Source organism: Felis catus, chromosome X (genome assembly GCF_018350175.1).
Source record: "Felis catus isolate Fca126 chromosome X, F.catus_Fca126_mat1.0, whole genome shotgun sequence".
Taxonomy (NCBI): Eukaryota; Metazoa; Chordata; class Mammalia; order Carnivora; family Felidae; genus Felis; species Felis catus.
Window position 1 is genome coordinate 479760 of NC_058386.1, and position 18037 is coordinate 497796.

At 59.5% G+C, this 18037-nt stretch overlaps 1 protein-coding gene across 1 annotated transcript; it reads left to right on the plus strand.

Annotated features, from left to right (window-relative positions):
- The first annotated feature begins 858 nt into the window (after positions 1 to 858).
- Positions 859 to 15242, plus strand: SHOX (short stature homeobox). Its single transcript, XM_011291584.4, has 5 exons — positions 859 to 1765; positions 4827 to 5035; positions 8758 to 8815; positions 8894 to 8982; positions 10515 to 15242. The coding sequence occupies exons 1-5, from the start codon at positions 1486 to 1488 to the stop codon at positions 10758 to 10760; spliced, it is 882 nt and encodes a 293-aa protein (XP_011289886.3). The 5' UTR covers positions 859 to 1485; the 3' UTR covers positions 10761 to 15242.
- The last annotated feature ends 2795 nt before the right edge of the window (positions 15243 to 18037 follow it).

Consider the following 18037-nt stretch of genomic DNA (forward strand, 5'->3'; position numbering starts at 1 on the left):
CCCCGAGTGCCTGGACGCAGGCCGCAGGAGCCGCGGAGAAAGCTCTCCCTCTCCTTCCAACCGGAGGAGAGCGCTGCGGGGCCATGGCGAACCCCGGATACCGCCGGGGGTGACCCCGATCCCGGGTCCCGGTTAGCACACCCAGCGCGCGGGGGCCGCCTTCGGAACGTGCGCAGGGATCTTCTCCAAGAGTCCCCCCCCAGCCCCCCCTCCACCTGCCCCGCAGCTCCCCGAGAAGCCTGGTCCGCACTCCGGCGTGGGGGAGGGGGCAAGGAGGGGAGCCGGGGTGGGGGGGGCGGGGGATGTTGTAGATAAAAGAGGGAAGAGGGTAAAGTCAACTTTATTTGCAGACGGAGTTGTGCGGATAGGACACGTTTGACTTCCGGGGTCGTAAAATGCTTTCATGTTGCCCTCGAGAGAGTGGGTCGTCCCGTGCACCCTGGAGACGGGCCGTGGGAAGGGGCGAGCGAGGAGCAGCGTGGCGCAACCCCAAGTACACGTAGTCCCCCCCCAATAAATATCCTGGCCTCCAGGTCCAGTGCAGGGTTCTGGGTGCGGCCGCGCGGGGGCTGACGCGCGCCCGAGGGGCCGCTGTGTACAAACCAGGTCTCCCCACGACGCGCCGGTTTCTCCGCGTGTGGACCCCCGCGCTCCGCAGACGCCCGCGGCCCCCGGCAGCGTCCGGGTCCCCGGCCTCCGCCGCACCGGCCCCTCCTCCGAGGTCTGCGAGCCGCTTTCCACCGCCTCCGCCGCCGAGGTTCCGGCGTCCACGCTGGGGTCGACGTGGGCCCCTTCCTCCCCCTTCCGCGGCCCTCCGCCCGCGTCCCGGCCACCCCGCGCGCACCGGCGGCAGCGGGCCCGAAATCCCACCGCATCTCCCTCCGACTCGCACTCGACCGTCGTCCGTGAGACCGCGCGTCACCGTCGCCCGGGGTGCCCTCGGCGTCTCCGCGTCGCCGCGCGCGGACCCATCCTGCGGAGACGCGTTCCGGGGGCGCGGGGCCGGCGGGGACCTCCCGACCATCCGTAAACTCCTCCTCGAGTTTCGTTTCCGCCAGCCATTGAGGGGATGCGGGTACCTGTTTGGGGCGCCGGCGCCTGCGCCCGCCCGCGCGCGCGCGCTCTCTCCCTCTCCCTGCAAAAATTGGATCTCTAGGTCCCCACACCGAGGTGCACAGACGCCAAACAGTGATGAAATGAGAAGAAAGCCAATTGCCGGACTGGAGGTGGGGGAGAGATAGCGTCTCTGCGTGCGCCCGCCGCCGATCCGGGCGCCCTAATTGCTGTAGACAGGGAGCGCGGGGGGCTGGGCCGAGGTAGCGGTGTATAAATAGTGAGATCTCAAGTTGAAAGGCATAAATAACACCAGAAGGGATCTACCCTCACACGGACAGTCCTCTCCGCGCGGGGAGGCGTGCGGACCTCAGCCCGGCTCCCGGCCAGCCCCGCCGCGCCCCCCGCGGACCCCACAGCCCCCGGGCAGCCATGGAGGAACTCACGGCTTTTGTATCCAAATCTTTTGACCAGAAAAGCAAGGAGGGCGGCGGCGGCGGCGGCGGCGGCGGCGGCGGCAAGAAGGATTCGATCACGTACAGGGAAGTTTTGGAAAGCGGACTGGCGCGCTCCCGGGAGCTGGGGAGCTCGGAGTCCAGCCTCCAGGACCTTACGGAGGGCAGCGGCCACTGCCCGGTGCATCTGTTTAAGGACCACGTGGACAGCGACAAGGACAAACTGAAAGAGTTCGGCACGGGGAGGGCTGCGGAAGGTAAGCTCGCCGGGGCGCGGCTGGGCGCCCCTCCCGGGGACGGCGTCTCCTCGCCGCCGCGCTTGCGGGCCTGGCCCTGGCTCGGCGCGCGGGGAGGCCCCGGGGGCCGCGGCTCGCCCAGAATTCCGCCCCCAACTCTGAATGTACGGCCACGCTCGCACGCAAAGGCCCCGGCCACCCGTCGCCAGTGTTTTCGTAAGAAAGGAAGGAGACGCCAAGACGCGGCGGCGGAGCCAGAGAGGAAGGGAGGCAGGGAAGCCGAGCGAGCGAGCGAGGGCCGGGGCCGGGGCCGCGCGCTGCTGACGGGCCGGCTTCCCCGGCGCCCTTGCGCCGGGCGTCGCCGCGGGAACTTTCCCGGGTCGGAGTCCATCGGGCGGACGAGCCCGAACGGCGGGGTCGGCTGTAGGGCCGCTGGGTGCGCGCCCGCCCGCCCGCCAGGCTGTCTAGTGTCTGCTCCCCAGCGCACACACGACAGATCCCAGGCGGCTCTCCCAGCGCCCCCCGCTGCCCCAGCGTCCGACCTGGGCCGGCGCTGAGGACGCGCCGGCCGCTGGTCCCGGAGGGAGCGTTGCGTCCTGCGCCCGCTGAACCTCTCTGCTCAGTTTCCTCTTAGGGGAAACTTTCCCCCTTGAGCCCGGAGCTGACGCGGGCCTGCAAATTAAAACCACTCGCGTGCCCGCAGGTGGCCGGGGTCTGGACGCGGAGGGAAGGATTCCCGGGAAGGTCATGGCCGTTGCGCGCGGGGCCTCCCGACCCCAGGCTGTGAAGGGACAGGCGGCCCTGCTGCGGGGCGGACCGCGTCCCGGGCCTCCTTCCTTCCTGCTTTTCCAGCCACGTTCGCCGCGGTTCGCCCTGTTGCTGAATGGGGGGGGGGGGGCGGAGGAGGGGAACCGGCGGGTTTCTGGGGGGCTCTCCCAGCCGGGCACGGGGTGGTCCCAAGGGGGGGGGGGTGTCTCCGTACAAACAGGGCAACCAGCAGCGGCAAATCAGTGGCATAATATTGGCTGGATTTCTCCGGGCGGGGGCACAGCATAAAACTGCTACGAATGCCTATATTTCATTGCAAAGAGGAAACACAGCGGCTTCGCCCCCTGGTGCACACGGTGTCAGCGCTGGGGGAGGTCAGGAGGGTCTCCCTACGGAGGACATTCCTCACCACCCCCGCCAGCCCTGCCCCGTGAAGCCACTGCGTCCTGGTCGCTGGGACCCCACACTTGGGATCTCTGAATGGCAGAGCTCTGGGCCGCGGCCTTGAGACCGTGGGGATGCCCCAGATATCTTTCTGAGGCCTCCACCCAGGGAAGCTGGAGGCTTAGAGATGAGCCCCTGACCGCCGGCGGCCTGGGGACGCTCGGCCCGGCCTGTCTTACTTCAGGGTTCACCCCCCCCCCCCCCGCCCCGCAGGGCACATGCAATTCATGCAGAGGTTGCTTTCACGGAGACACGGCCTGGCTGGACGCCACTCAGGGCCCACACGTAAGGTCAGAGGTTTCCAGCACCCAGGACTCACGACCCTGGCGCTTGAGCCGTGTGGTGTGGGAGACCTGCGGGTTCCTGCAGAAATCCGGAGGTCCTGGGCTCCTGCACGGCCTGTCCCGCCGAGCTGTGGATTTTGCAGAGCCCACCCTGGGTTCTCAAGGCCTTTGAAGGCCAGCTGCTCAGCTGGGATCCGTCCCTGGGGTCAGACTTCAGGGACGACGGGCAGGGAAGGAAGGATCAGGGCTGCCTCCAGGACAGGATTCAAGGTGGGGGTAGAAATGGGGTGCTGGTTTGCACATGTAACACTTTCCGGAGGCGAAAGGGGATTTCAAAGCCAAGTTGGGGTTCCACGTCCCGTGCTCAGAAGGCTGAGGGAAGGCTGTCGGGCAGACTCAGGGCTTGGCTTCTGGTGTCCAGGCCGGCTCGGGGGTCCCGGGGGGTGTCCCCTGTCCCCACGGCTGCTTCGCGTCTTCCCGCTTGGCGAGGCTCCGGGCTGAGGTACGGAGAGGCCTTCTGTGCGTGCTGCCTCCAGACCTTCAGGACTGCGGTCCTGGGGCGGGCCTCCTGAAGGCTAGCCCCTTCTGGGCACCGGGGGCCGAGTCAGGAGGGCACGGAGGTGCTCTGTGGCTGTGCCCGCACGATCTGTGACGGAGGGAAAGCACAGGGAGACACGGGGGCCCGGGAGGCGCGGCTCCTGCCAGCCGGGCTTTGGGGTGATCATGTTATTTTCAATTTCTGGGCTGCCTTTGCTGCAGGTGGGAAGGCGAGGTCTCCGGGTTAGGCTCCCAATGTTGGCCTTATAACTGCCTGCCGCTTAGCCCCCTACCGTCCCCTCCACCAGGAAACACAGACGCTCTCCTAATTTTTGGAGTAAGAAAGTCAGGCTTGGTGCCCTGGTGGCTGTGTGCCCCATCGCTGGATGTATGTGACAGAGAGGGCAGCCGGAGGCCAGTAAGCTTGGGGACCTTGCTCAGCGATGCACCCCCAGGCACCGGGCTGAGCGTGAGGGTGTGAGTGTGGTGTGAGAAAAGAGGCCAGGGAGGGGCCCGCACGGCCCAGATCCACCCGCGTGGGGAGGGAGGCTCTTACCCGGCTGGTGCGCCCGGTGCCCTTCTCGGGACCCACACTAGGGTGATTCTGCCCAAACTTGTTTGACTTAAAATAATATTTCGCACCCCACTCCGAGAGAGAGAGAGAGAGAGAGAGAGAGAGAGAGAGAGAGAGAGATTAAACTATGTGGCTATGTCAATATGTCAACAGGCGCAAAGGGGAACCTTGAGGAAACCATTCCGAGGTTAGGCCGAGAAATTCAGCGCCGCCAATGCCCGAGTTATTACCAAACAGCGTGGGTTGCCCCTGGAGTCCGCTTTATCGACCTGACGCAGCCCTGGGTGGGGGTGGGCTGGTCAGGCAGTCAGGGCGCGTTGGCTGCCGGGGCCCCTTCCTCCGCAGGCGCGCACGCGGTGCTCGCCGGGTCCTGCACCTCCGCGCGGCGCGGCCGTGTTTCTGGGCAGACGGGGAGGGCGGGGGCGGCCCGGGGAGCCCTGCGCCCTCAGCCCTGCGCCCCCCGCTGTCCCCGCAGGCATCTACGAGTGCAAGGACAAGCGCGAGGACGTCAAGTCCGAGGACGAGGACGGGCAGACGAAGCTCAAGCAAAGGCGCAGCCGCACCAACTTCACGCTGGAGCAGCTCAACGAGCTGGAGAGGCTGTTCGACGAGACCCACTACCCCGACGCCTTCATGCGCGAGGAGCTCAGCCAGCGCCTGGGGCTCTCGGAGGCGCGCGTGCAGGTAGGAGCCCGCCAGCCCCGAAGCGCAGGGCCTCTCGGAGACGCCCAGGGCCCTCGCGTGGGCGCGGGTCGCACGGTTCGCACCCAGGGCGCGTGCCCCGCCTGAGCCGGTCGCCCTCCCCACCTGGAGGTGCTCAGGCACTGGGATCTGACCTCACCTCTTTGCACAGCTCCTCTCCGCGGCCCCCAGCCTCCTCCCTTGCACTCCAGGGAGGGGAGGCGAGGGGCCAGGTGGGGGGAGTCGCGCACACGGGCATCTTGATGAGCGCGGCTGATGCCCGCGCGGGGCCGGATTAGCTCGGGCGCGGGCGGGGGGCGGGGGCGCGGGCGCATGAATTCATAAAGCCCCATCTGGCGAGCCAGTGTCTGCGGGGGCCCTGGGCGTGCGCGGCACGTGCGCGGAGGGGACGCTGTGGCAAGCCGCTAGGTTAAATTTATTTATGCCTTTTTGGGGCACGGTAGCAAAAACTCAGTCCCGCTCGCGTCCTCCGAATGCTGACCCCGCCTGGGAGCCCGGGGCCTGGAAGGTTCCCGTCCTTCCTCACGGTTCTGGGCACGACAGCAGCGCGCCAGGCAGAGAGAAGAAGGGGTCAGCATCCCCGGGGCTCTGGGGACTGGTTTTAAATACACGGAATTAATATTGCCAAACGGGGAGCGGGGGGGGGGGCGGCCTGAGAAAAAACAAACAAAAAAAAAAGCGCAGGGCTTTGAACGCACGGGTTTCCCCCGTCGGGTTGGAATATCAACACGTTCAGACACCAGTCCCCACCCTCCCCCGAGTTTACTTTCCAAACGAAAACACGAACGTGTGGTATAGATAATGTCTTACGAAATCTTTAATTTGGAAAAGAAAATTGTTTTTGGTCCCCAGCCCCCCTTCGGCGTTTCCGTGTGGCTGCAGAGGGAAGGGTTTCTTAGGATTGCAAGGCAATCGTGTAGCCGGCTCTAGGCTACAGCCAGCGGGGACAGAGCCTCCCTGCGAGGTGGGACCCAGGCGCACAGCAGCTCTGGCCACCCTGTCCCCCCACCCCTCGCGGGAGCCGGGGGGGTGGGGGGGGGGCGTCCCGTGCGTTTGGGCATCAGCGGCCCCCCGCACGGGGAGGCGGCTGGCAGGGCCCAGAGTGGCTTCCCCGCTGGCCACCTTTCTCGGGCAAGATGGATAGGCATTCCCCCTATAAATTAATGAAAAGATTAAACTTTCGCTGAGGGGGACATCAACTTTTATGTTATCTCCCGGTGTCTTTCTGCCTGGGATCTGTAATATCTCCCAGGCCTTGATGTACTGTTTCTATAAAAATAAATTACTTGTAATTTAATTCTACACTATTTCTTTGAGCAGTCTATTACACGCAGCACCTTAGCAGGAGGGACCCACCGGCAGAAAACTGGTTCTCATGTGTCTGCAGCTCTTGAGAAAACCCTAAAATCAAGGGGGGGCTGGGGGTGGGCGTTTGTGTGGAGAAGGAGAAGGGGCGCGAGTGGCTGTCCATCCAGCCACTTAACGACTGCAGATAATAATAAAAAGAAACACGGGGATGGGAGAGACAATTTTCTGCGGGCCACGGGGAGCAGAGTCAGGGACTCAACACCAGGGGGAAAGGGGCTCGTAAAAATCAATTAGTTAAAACGAATGGGTCGGCGCGCCCAGGGCGAGGGGGCGGGCGGCGAAGGCAGGGGGTCAGGAAGGAGCTGTGTTTTGTTCCTGTGCCTGAACCCTCTGGGTCGTCCCTTTTGGGCACAGCCCGTCCCGTGCCGTTAGGACAGTAGAGGTTCAATTTAGTGCGGAGATCTGCTGTACATAAATTGGGGATCCTACGGAGGCTGGTCTTTATTAACCTTTTATTTTTAGTCGTGTACTGGGACCTCGTATCGCCCAGCTGTCAGGGTTATAATCGAAAGTTATGAGACCACGCGCAGGACCAGGCGGTAATTTAATTACAACAAATATCTTTGGGTTTATGGCGCAGAGCTAAATTAAATGTCATTATTCACTGTCTGTAATGGAAATCAAAAGGAAATAAGATTACAGCGTTTGTGAAAGAAATCAGTGACTGGTCCTTAATGAAGAAATAAGTGTTTAACCAGTGCACTGAGCTCTCCTTAGCATATTCAGGACTAATTCGAATTGATCGTGAATCACCCCAAGACTGATTTATTATCGCTTCACGCAGCGGCTAATTCATCACTTTTATTCATCGTAATGTTATTTCCACCCACCCGCCCCCCCCCACCCCTGCTGAAGGGAGAACAGCTTTCTTTCCACGTTTAAATAGGATTCTGGTTTTGAAAAATGCCCTTGGTGGGGGGGGGTGGGGGTGTGGGTGCAGAATTTGCTGTCTCCTGCGCCTGGTTTGGGTCTCCCCTCTGAGGACCCAGTAGGGCACCCCAAGGAGAGGGAGGAGCCCCGGAGGGGCCCTCCGGGGTGCAGTCCTGCCGTCTGGACCGCCCGGGGTTGTGCGGAGAGGACGGCCACGGGGCGCAGGGATTGCACACGGGAGTGAAACTTGGTGCGGCCCACCTTGCTGGGTGGGTGGGTCGGAGGGACCGTTTTGGGACTGCTTTTCGGGGAACAGGCTGAAAGTTTCCCAAGCTCCCCGTCTGTAGCCTGGCGGGGCCGAGCTTTTGGAGCCTTCTGGAAAGGCCGATTCAAACGGGAGGGTGGTGGCTCAGCCGTGGATAAAAAGCTGTCTCAGAAGAGTCTGGGAAGGAAGAGTGAAGGTTTCTTACAGTCTCCGCTGGGTCTGGCCTCCCAGGTTTGCTGAGGTTTCCCCCGTGCAGGGTCGGGGGCAGCGGGGGCCGAGCTGTCCGGGCGGTTTGGCCAAACGGAAGGCTTGCTTTGTGCTAATTATTCCGAGAGGCCCCTGATGTCATTGCAACAACTGTGCCAGTGAGGGCGGCAGGGAAGCTGCGGGAGAAAGCCAGTTAGGAACAATCAGGTGCTAAAACTGTGCACGAGGGGCCTCCAGATTCCCGCAGGCACAGCTTGGGGGCCACGGGGTTCAAGAACCAGGGCTGTCCGGACGAGGTGGGGGGACTTTGGTGGGGCGTCCTTTGCTCCAAAATGTTGACATCAGGCCTGCGAATCGAGCTGAACTGGGGAAGGTTCCGTGGATACCCTTTCTCCAAGAATGAGACATTTTGCAAGAGAGGCCGGTGGCCGCAGTCGTTGGGGTGACCCGGTGTTTCCGGATCCAGGACGCTGAGGAGTCCTTACTGCTAACTGGGACACTCCAGGCTTCCAAGGAGGGCATGAGGGACACTGGGGCGCGGAGGGTTCTGGACTCAGGGTGTCCCGAATTGCACCAGGGCGGGGGGGTCATACTGGAAGCTCTTTATGCATCTGTGCGCCCCGTTAGCGGGCAGCTAAGGTTCCGAGCAGGACGATCAGGCGCTCCCGGGGCCTGGCAGAGTGGAAGAGGGCGTCCACTGCTCCTGGAAAGTTCTCGAATCCACCCTGCCGTTCTGACGCGCACTTTTCCACTTTAAATACATGAGCCGTCAAGGCTCCTCACCTGGGGACACAGGCAGGGCTCAGAAGCGACTTTGGGAATCCGCAGCTCTAGGTGGCCAGCTATTGGGGGGTGGTGGCTGGGGCGGGAGGGAGCCCGCCTGCGACCCTGGTGTCCTGGCACCGGAGCGCGCGCTGCCGTGCGCCTAGCCTCCTGGGGGGAAAGAGGCCGGCGGGCTCACGGGGCTGCGCGCGTGTCTCTGTTCTGTCCTCAGGTTTGGTTCCAGAACCGGAGAGCTAAGTGCCGGAAACAAGAGAACCAGATGCACAAAGGTGGGTGCGGAGGTGGGGAGCGCGTGCAGACACGGGAGGACCTCGGCGGCCCTCACGGCTCCTTTTTTCCCCTTGCAGGCGTTATCCTGGGCACCGCCAGCCACCTGGACGCCTGCAGGGTGGCCCCCTACGTGAACATGGGCGCCCTCCGAATGCCTTTCCAACAGGTAGCCCGTTTTTCTTCCTTCTGAGCCGCGCGGGGGCCCGCCACCTCCCCGCCTCCCTGGCGTCCTGCCTCCCCCCGCCGCTCCCGCCCCCGCGGAAGAAAGGCTGGCGCTTTTACAAGGGGGCATTTATGGAGCCGTTGGCACGTATTAAAATCACGCTGTAAAACTCCAAGAGTCACCTTGGGGAGGGCCAGGGTTTAAACCCAAACACAATTTTACAAAAATCAAATCGGAGTGAAAAAAAAAAAAAAAAATCCCACCCACCCAGGCGGCCTGGCTGGGGGTGGGGCGCGGGGATGGTGTACTTGGCCGGGAGGCCCTGCGTCTACACCCAGCCCCCCACCTCGCCTGCCCCAAGCCTCAAGTGAGGTGTCTGCGCCCCCCCCCCACGCCCCCCTCCTGTACCTGGGCCTCCCCCTCCACCTCAGAGCCCGGGTCATCGGGGCTCCGCTCCAAGTGGAGTCGGGAGGCCCCAGCGCTGAGGGCTGCCTGGCGTGGACGTCTAGGGTTTCCGGAGACCCCCGAGGGCTGCCTTCTGCTCCGGAGCAGCTACCGGTGGATGGTGGAACCTGCCTGGGGCGAGGCGCGGGCGCCCGGGGCGAGAGCGCAGGGCTCACGTGCCCCGGACTCGCGCCAGGGCGGGACCTGGGGGCGCGCGGGTTGGGGCCCCACCGTTGGGGGAATATGTGAGCGCACGGGCTGGCGGCGCTGGGGTGCTGTGGGCAGAGCGGAGGCGTGTTCACCACGCGCGCTGCACGGCTTTGCTCCAGGGAGCAGGCCTGGGGTTATATTTGGACCTGTGTTTGCTACGGACCTCTGCGGGTCAGCTAGGGCGCGGGTAGAGGTGGTGAGGGGTCAATAAACAGGGCCCTTACCGAGAGCGGGGCGCTGGCGCCTTGTGCTGTCAGACTCAAGGTGCCCAAAGGCGAAGGGAGTCCAGGGCCGCGCCTGCGCTGGGTAAGGGCCTGCGTCCCTCTCTCGCTTGGCCTCACCCACTCCGCGCCTGGGCGCACGTCTTTCCCCAGGGAGGGCGGTCTCTCCACACGACCTGCAGCCCAGAGTGGGGTCCGCCCTGAGGCCATGCTGCAATGAGGCTGTCGGGGCGCCGGGGGGGGGGGGTGGGATTCAGAGGCGTCCCGCGGGGGAGGGGGTAAGAGGAGGCCAGCACCCCGCAGTCCAGAGGTCGAGTGGGGACAAGTCACAAGTTCAGAGAAGTTGAGCTTCCCGTGAGGAGATGCAGACACCGGGATGCCGGCGAGGACAGGGGCGTGGGCGCCACCGGGGGGTGGGGGGGTGGGTGCCGGGCTCTGTTCAGATTCTCCAGCTCCCACGGCGGCGCGAAGCAGCCAGTGCCCCCCGCGGACGCGCGTGCCGGGAGCACAGCTGCGACCCCCTCTCCCGCCCCCGGCTGGTGCAGAGGAGTCGATGGTGGTCCCCGGGGTGGGGGCAGGGGGCTACGACTCCCCAGAAACGGACGCCCCAGGGTCCCTCCCGTTGCACACGAGGCCTAACTGCGCCTTCTGCCCGCCCAGGTTCAGGCACAGCTCCAGCTGGAAGGCGTCGCGCACGCGCACCCGCACCTGCACCCGCACCTGGCCGCGCACGCGCCCTACCTGATGTTCCCGCCGCCGCCCTTCGGGCTGCCCATCGCGTCCCTGGCCGAGTCGGCCTCCGCCGCCGCCGTCGTGGCCGCCGCCGCCAAAAGCAACAGCAAAAACTCCAGCATCGCCGACCTGCGGCTCAAGGCGCGGAAGCACGCCGAGGCCCTGGGGCTCTGACCCACCGCCCGCGGCGCGCCCGGCCCCGGCCCCACGACCCCGCCCACGCTGCGTCCTGCACGCGCCCCCTCCGCGCCCCCCGAAGGTTCGCACGGACGCCCTGCAGCGAGCGCGCGGGCCCTGGGGCAGCGGCCTCCCCGCTCTGGGCAGCCCGGGGTGGGGCCCACCACTGGCCTAGGGAGGGGGCCTTCCGGGGCCCTCACGACCCTGCCAGACCCTCGCAGAGACCGTGCGGAAGAACGCAGGTGACGCTCAGACCACCCAGCCCTTTGCGGCGCTGTCTGCACTTCCTGGGACCCTGCGCCACCGGGAGCCCCTGTGTGCCCCTGTGCGCCCCGCGCGCTCCTGTGCGCCCCCGTGCGCTCCTGTGCGCCCCTGTGCGTCCCTGTGCTGCCGGCGGCGTTCCTACCCTGTGCATGTGGCTTCCTACTCGCCTTTGGAAGATCTTAGAGTCTATTAAACAAAAGATCTGGGGCTGGTCTCCGCTGAAGATACCAACACTTTTATTCACTGCCACGAACTTGCTTTTTCGTCTGAGGAGGTTCAGGACGGGTATGGATTTCAATGTGGACTTTCGCCTGCCAGGCAGGGGCCATACTCTGCAGCAATAAGGAACCGCGTCTGAGGACCTCCACAAGGTGGGGTGGGGGTGGGAGAGACCTGGTTCTCCCAGGTTGGGACCGTTTTTTTTTGGGGGGGGGGGGAGGGGGTTGAACCTGAATGACGAGCACGGTCTTCACGCACATGTTTGGCCCCAAAGCACCGAGTTTAGGATTCCTTGTGCCATAGTACAGGCGACTTTATAACTTTTCCAGCATTTGATTCCCGAATTGATGAATTTTTTTTGGGTTTTTTTTTGCTGTTTTACAGAATTCAGACGCAAATAACTTGCATAGAGACACAGGGGCGGGTGGTTTTAAGGTATGATACTGATGCAGCATTAACTTTGGTGAAATGCAGTTAAGTGCAATACTGTAAATATTATAGATTTAAAAAAAAAATAGCCGTGCACTCTTGACCCCGTCAGCTTCGGAATTCCAAGGGCATTACCCTCCTCCTGCATGCTGCCGCCCGGCCGACTGGGGGCCCATCGCCAAACCCGAGGGGGGGTGTCTGGCGTGGGCCGAGCAAGACCGGGGGGCCTGTCAGGATGTGACGCTGCTGGCTGAGCTGTTTCTGAGAAGGGAAGAGTGAGTGACGTCCTCCGGGCAGCGAGTTTGAAGACAGTGTTTTGTAGCCGAGGTCCCAGGTTTTACTTTTCCTTCTCTTTTCTTTTTTGTTTCTCCCTGAGTCCCCCCCCCCCAGGCCCCCCTCCCGGCCGTGTTGTGTGAGCACCACACGGCGACTTAGTTGAGCAGGTGGCATGGGATAGGAAAGTCGCTTGAAATGGTGTAGCCACAGGGTTCCGGGTCCCCAGCGATGCACCTGAGTTCCGGGCGAGGCGCTTTGCGGGCACTGCGTGGGCTCCGGGGGCCACGCACCAGGGCTGGGCTTGTCTACCTCGGAGAGACGCCTGTGTTTTTGCCTTAGTTGCCGAGGGCTGCCCAGACGGAAGCGGCTTTCTCCATCAGTGTGCCAACCCCTACCCGGCCGTCCAGCCAGCGTTTCATGAGCTGCACGCGTTCATTCTGTGTCCAAAAGACGTTTCGCTCTTTCTGGATTTGGCCTTGGCGGCTGTCTTTCCTTATCCCCGAACTTTGGTATATTTTCTTCACGAGACAGAAAACGTTTCCTTCCGGGCAAGGAAACATTTTCTACCTTTCCACGGGGCTGAGATGCAGACGCGTTTGGACGCGTCTCATTTCTATCATCTGAAATTCTTTATAGGAACCGAAAGGCCCCTCCGACATCCCCCCCCCCGAAATTTTAGTAAAGCTCTAAAATGACAGAGCAAGACAGAGGAAGCAAGGTCAGTATTTTTAAATCACTCACAACTTTTTATGTCAGACATTCACGGCGACGTAGAGTTTGCCTGAAATGTGCAGTTTTGCTTTCAAACAGCTGTGAATAAAAAAAAAACAAAAAAAGAAAACAGGAGGTCCTACAAAGCTTGAATTTTCCTTCCCATGCAAACAGCGCATTTCCAACCTTTTAAAGCTAGTGGCATTCATCCGAAAATGTAACACTTGGCGAAGGTTCCAGGTAAAGCGTGTGCGTCCGTATTTTCTTGTTTGTTTGAAAAAGCTTACAAAATTTTTGCCTAAATACACTCTTCACAGACCACTCCCTCCGCCCCAGAAAACTCCCTCCACGTGAGCACAAGACATGGGGTCTGCAGCTTCCAGTTGCGGTTGTGCTGGTGGCACCCAGGACGTGCTGGACGGGGGTCCCCTAATCCTCGTGTGGGTCTAGGTGCACCGGGCCGTCACCCCGGGGCCGTGGCATCACCCGGGGGCGTGCACGTGGTGCAGAACTGGGACAGGGCGTCAGAAAAATGACACGCATGAAACGGATGCCTCTGGGCTGTTGTTGCTGTTTTCTGCTCAAACCAGGATCCCTTTCAAAGTCATTCGTGGGACATCCCAACAGCGCCTTGGTCACAGCGGGAAATGTCACCTGGAAAGCACGTTGGGCAGGTATGCGTGTTGACGCGGCTGTAGGCAGACTATTGGGTTTGTCGGACCTACAGAGGGTTCCCGCGGGCGCACAGGGTGAACCGCGGGCTGGTTCCCATATCCACCCGGCTCTGCCGGGCCCACTTCGCGAGGAGGCGTCAGCCCCAGGATGCTTTTTCTTTTTCTGAAACCTTGGCCAAAGAGTACTGTCAGGACGGAAATCGCCCGGTTTGGCAAAACGGAGTTCTTGTGAGATGTTGCTGCTCTCTTGGACCTTTGTTACGAATTCCATCTTTCCTTCCTTGGGTTGTGTGTCTGGGAAACCGCGATCGATGACGTCACTGGGGAAGGTTCTGGAGTTTCTGGATCTGGGGTGCTGGGCATACTCTACGGATGATGTGTGTGGCTCTTGCGTGCTTGGGGAAGCACGGCTACCCAGCATGCCTGGTTCAGAGGCACGGGGATGTCCTTTTCTTCTTGTCTGTATGGGGCATCCACATGGTGACTTTCTTCACTCTGACAGAATCAAGCACTGGGCCCGACGGGGTTCCTGAATCACTTATGGGAAAAGCAAGCCAGTCTGGAGCACATGTTCTGACGCGTTGCCACGTCCATCAGCTAATTGGGTTGGCATCCGTGCTTGAGGGTGGGGGGGCCTTCAGAGCCTCAAATGCCCCCTGATCTCCTGGGGCAGGGACTGTCCCCACACCTCACTGCAATGCAAGCTGGGCACTGTGGCTGCCTCCGCTCCCTGCAAGTCTTGAGTTCCAGGTGTGGGCTTCCTTGTGTCCTTGGCCATGAGCATCTGTGGTCTGTGCCATGGGGGGACATGTGGGTGTTTAAAGTGGAACCAGGAGCATGTTGGGCACCGGTGTGCGAGTTCACAGCCACCCCCCTGGTCGCGATGGAAAGGACACCATAGCCTTCTCTGCTCCCACACTTGGCTTCCAATCTAATCCCTTAATTTTCCTCAAGGTACAAGCCCCTTTTCCTGGGAATTTTCACCGGGGCACAGAGCTGAGCACAAGAACCCAACATTTTCAGGCACTTTGCCCCTTCCTTGCTCCGAGTTTCGGAGGTTGGGGAGGAGGGGGAGGTCTGTTCAGTTGACAAGTTTTAAAACCTGGTGCCTAATTTATTGAAATTTATTAAAAATTAGCTTAGGGATATGCTGACTTTTTGTTTTGTTTTCAATACACGTGAAAACTTGATGCAATTTATAAATGTTTTATTGAAATTTGATATTTAATGAGAAATCAGCTGAAGAATGTAGAAAATATCAACTTTCAAAGCTATTAAGCGTGCTATTTATTGAAAGGTGATAGTTTGATAACCGAGCCCTGTTGTAGGTTGAGGTGGCATCAGAGGGAGGCAAGGTTCTCTGCTTTTTGACTTTGGATGTATGTGGATGTGTTATTTATTGCCTTTGGTTTTTTTTTTTTTTTTTTTTGGTTGGAAGTTCATAAATATGTGCTATTTTAATTATGGTGAGTGTAAATTTGACATTGCCTTGCATTTATTTTTATATTTTTTAAGCCTCTTGCTTTCGCCCCTCCCCCTTCCCCCCCCCCACCCCCGAATTATGAGGAGCGACTAGGATTTACGGCACAGCCACAGCGTTTGGGTTATGCATACGAGCTTTGTCTGGACCTACAGACGTGTTCAGGGATCGCTCCAACGAAAAGAAGTAACAGACGCTTTCCCAAACCAGCGGTCTTGAAAACCTGTATCCCTCTGCTATCGTGGGGCTGGGGGGTGGCGGTGGGCGGAAACCACGCGGGAGGGGTTTTTCTGGCCATGCTTGCAGGTTGGTAACATGAAATGTTCTCACGTTTAGTTCTAGTTACAAAGTGTATTTTGTCAAACCATATAGTATGAATGTACATCTTGTCAAACGGAGATATAAATAAACTTATAAATATTTGTATTCAAGTGTTAAAAAAAATTCTCCACTCTCCACCCCCCCTCCCCTGAGGCGGGCTCCTTGCAACATGCAGGTGTGGGCCGGGGCTGGAAAGAGAGCGTTGTTTTCTCGTCCACACAGAAGTGTGTGTCTGTGTATTTCCGGCTCACGTCTGGCACCCGTCTCCCGGGTTTTCAGCGGCCCCTGATTTCTGCTCCTGTAACCAACACCCCCTTATGGACGTGTACCTTTTCCTAGCTTTTTACTATCCAAGTCCACATCCTCCCAGAAGCTGGGGAAAGGAAGAGAAACAAAGAAAAAAAAATCCCCATTTTGAATCAACTCAGAAGGTTGGGATGACCGTGGAGGCATTTCTGAGAAGCCCGAGGATGTTGGTTTTGAGTTTCCAATTTTAATTTTTTTTTTCTTTTCTCGCGGGACGGTATAAGGAGGGACCACCTCGGCATTGCGACGATGGTTGAGTCATTTTGGAAAAAAAAAAAAAAAAAGAAAGAAAAAGAAAAAGAATGAATGGGGGAAAAAATCAAGCTTTCAAAATGAGAACATTTTTTGGCCTTGGCTTTTTATCTCCTTATGTGAAGGAAAGTTAACGACCTGACTTAGCCGCGCTCGCGGGTTCCCAGAGCGGATAGAAACCACATGTGTGGACACAGGGCAGGGCAGACGTGGGCTGGGTGAAGCCATCCCTGAGACACTGGCACCATGGCTGGCCAGGAGGGCTGGGGGGTCTCTGTGTGCTTGGGGGGGGCGAGCCCACAGACAGGTGCGAAAGTCCCGTGCACCCAGGTTCTCCTCCAGTCATGGAGGAGACTTGGACGACTTGCTCTCTGCTGCTGACCCTCCAGCCTCAACATTTCCTTTCTCTTTTGTGGCCCGCATGCCACAAAACCGGTCCATACCCGCAGCTCCCTCCCACAGACCCGTTCCTGTCCTGCAGGAAGGAAGAAAGTGGGGTTTGTCGGGCGACGGGGACCGAGGTCACCGAACAGAGGGCACGTCCTGTGCATGACCCCAGGGTGTGTGGTCCCTGACGGGGTTCCCCATCAGCCTGTCTGAAATCTGCACCCCTGGCTTCCGGAAACGTCTTGTCCTTTGGGGGTAAATGCAGCCCGGTTTGACACCTGTGGACTCCCCCTGTGGCTTTGCTGGGAACGTAGTCGGAGCAGATATTCTGTGGTTCACACGACCGTAAATGTCCATCTGTGTTCAGCGGATCTGTTCCTGGTGTCAAACATATTTGGGGGCCCCCTTCCCTTTGAAACGGAGTCTGACCTGGAGAGAATCTTGAATCCCTTTCAGATTTTTCTGTGGTTTCTGCTGCAGACTTTTCTTGAACCAGAACACTATATAAATGTATACACATTTCAAATATATACTGGAATATTTTAATTTGCACACACAGACGAATGAGCCGAGGGGTTTTCGGATAACCGTGTCTTACCCCCAGTTACGAAATCCCTAAATGGAACAGGAAAGCACATTGACGTTGGCTCCCGCAGACGCGTTTTCCTTTCCGGGCTTCTGGGGCTTCTGCTGGGGCGTCTGACTTTCGTATTCAACCACGGGCGGCAGGGGGAAGGAGAGGGATATACCGAGAAAGGAAAAACCGCGAGCTGGCCGGGCGCGTATGTTACACACACACACACACACACACACACACACACACACATGAGCTCTCCAAATCGTGCAGGGGGCAGTTGTCAGGGAAAATACACGGGTTTGAGATTTCACCAGCGGATCTATGCTCGAAAGGAGGCGCAGCCAAGGGAAGTAACATCGGTCACCCCCGCGGCTGAAGTCCCTCCGTGATCCAGCGCTAGTGAGTTTTTAAAAACATGCCTTGATTTCTTTCCTTGGAACGTGGAGATTCTCAGAATAAAGACGAATACTGAGTGTACGTGGACACGTCTGGTTAGTTTCCACGTGTGGCCGTGCGTGTGGTGGTTCATTTGTGGGTTTCTCTCCCCACGTTGGTTAAAGTGGAGCCTTTCACTTTCAGTATCCTTTGTGTAGGCGTTTACCTAAAACCATGGAGAATTAGCTTTGGATTTTAAAACAATGGAACCTCACCCGCTTCCGTGAGCACTTTGGGTTAAAATCTGCAGATCTTCACATAGACATTCACAGGGACCCGTGGCACACGCAGTAAACCCGTGTTGTCAAGTAGCTTCCTCTATTACTGTTTCTGCCGTGAGATGTAAGTGTTATCCTGTGCTCAAGACGTCAAAGGACGCTCGCTGACTGGAGCCATCTGTCTCCCTATGAAATTAAAAAGGCCAAAGACAGAATCTGTCGCCGTGTAAGGAGGCGTGATGGGTGTGCGATCTTACGCACAAATGCACCGCGGAAAAGATGTGTCCAGACGGGAAACACGGTTTGCCACGAGGCCGTGAGAAAGCAATTGAAATATAATTTTTTTAATGTTTATTTTTGAGAGAGAAAGACACACACACAGAGCGTGAGCGAGGGAGAGACAGAGAGGGAGACACGGAATCCGAGGCAGGCTCCAGGCTCCGAGCTGTCAGCACAGAGCTGGACGTGGGGCTCAAAGCCACGGACCGTGAGATCATGACCTGAGCCGAAGTCAGACGCCCAACCGACCGAGCCACCGAGGCGCCCCGAAAGCAGTTCAAATATAAAGCAGTATCGTCCTGTGCACTGAGCAGACCCATTAAGGTGGCTAACGAGTTTCCTTCCTGGTGGGGGAGGAAGCTTGCTTCTGGGTCCCGTGGAGGGTAACTAGTACCTTGTAAGTCCAGGCAGATTTGTGGTCTCAACGGTTGAAGTGCAGCCTTGAG

Excerpts from the sequence above, each read along its gene's own strand:
- SHOX (XM_011291584.4), top strand. The coding sequence starts at position 1,486 with ATGGAGGAACTCACGGCTTTTGTATCCAAATCTTTTGACCAGAAAAGC. Across the intron at positions 1,766-4,826 it reads CACGGGGAGGGCTGCGGAAG|GCATCTACGAGTGCAAGGAC; the intron begins GTAAGCTCGCCG and ends CTGTCCCCGCAG. Across the intron at positions 8,983-10,514 it reads TCCGAATGCCTTTCCAACAG|GTTCAGGCACAGCTCCAGCT; the intron begins GTAGCCCGTTTT and ends CTGCCCGCCCAG.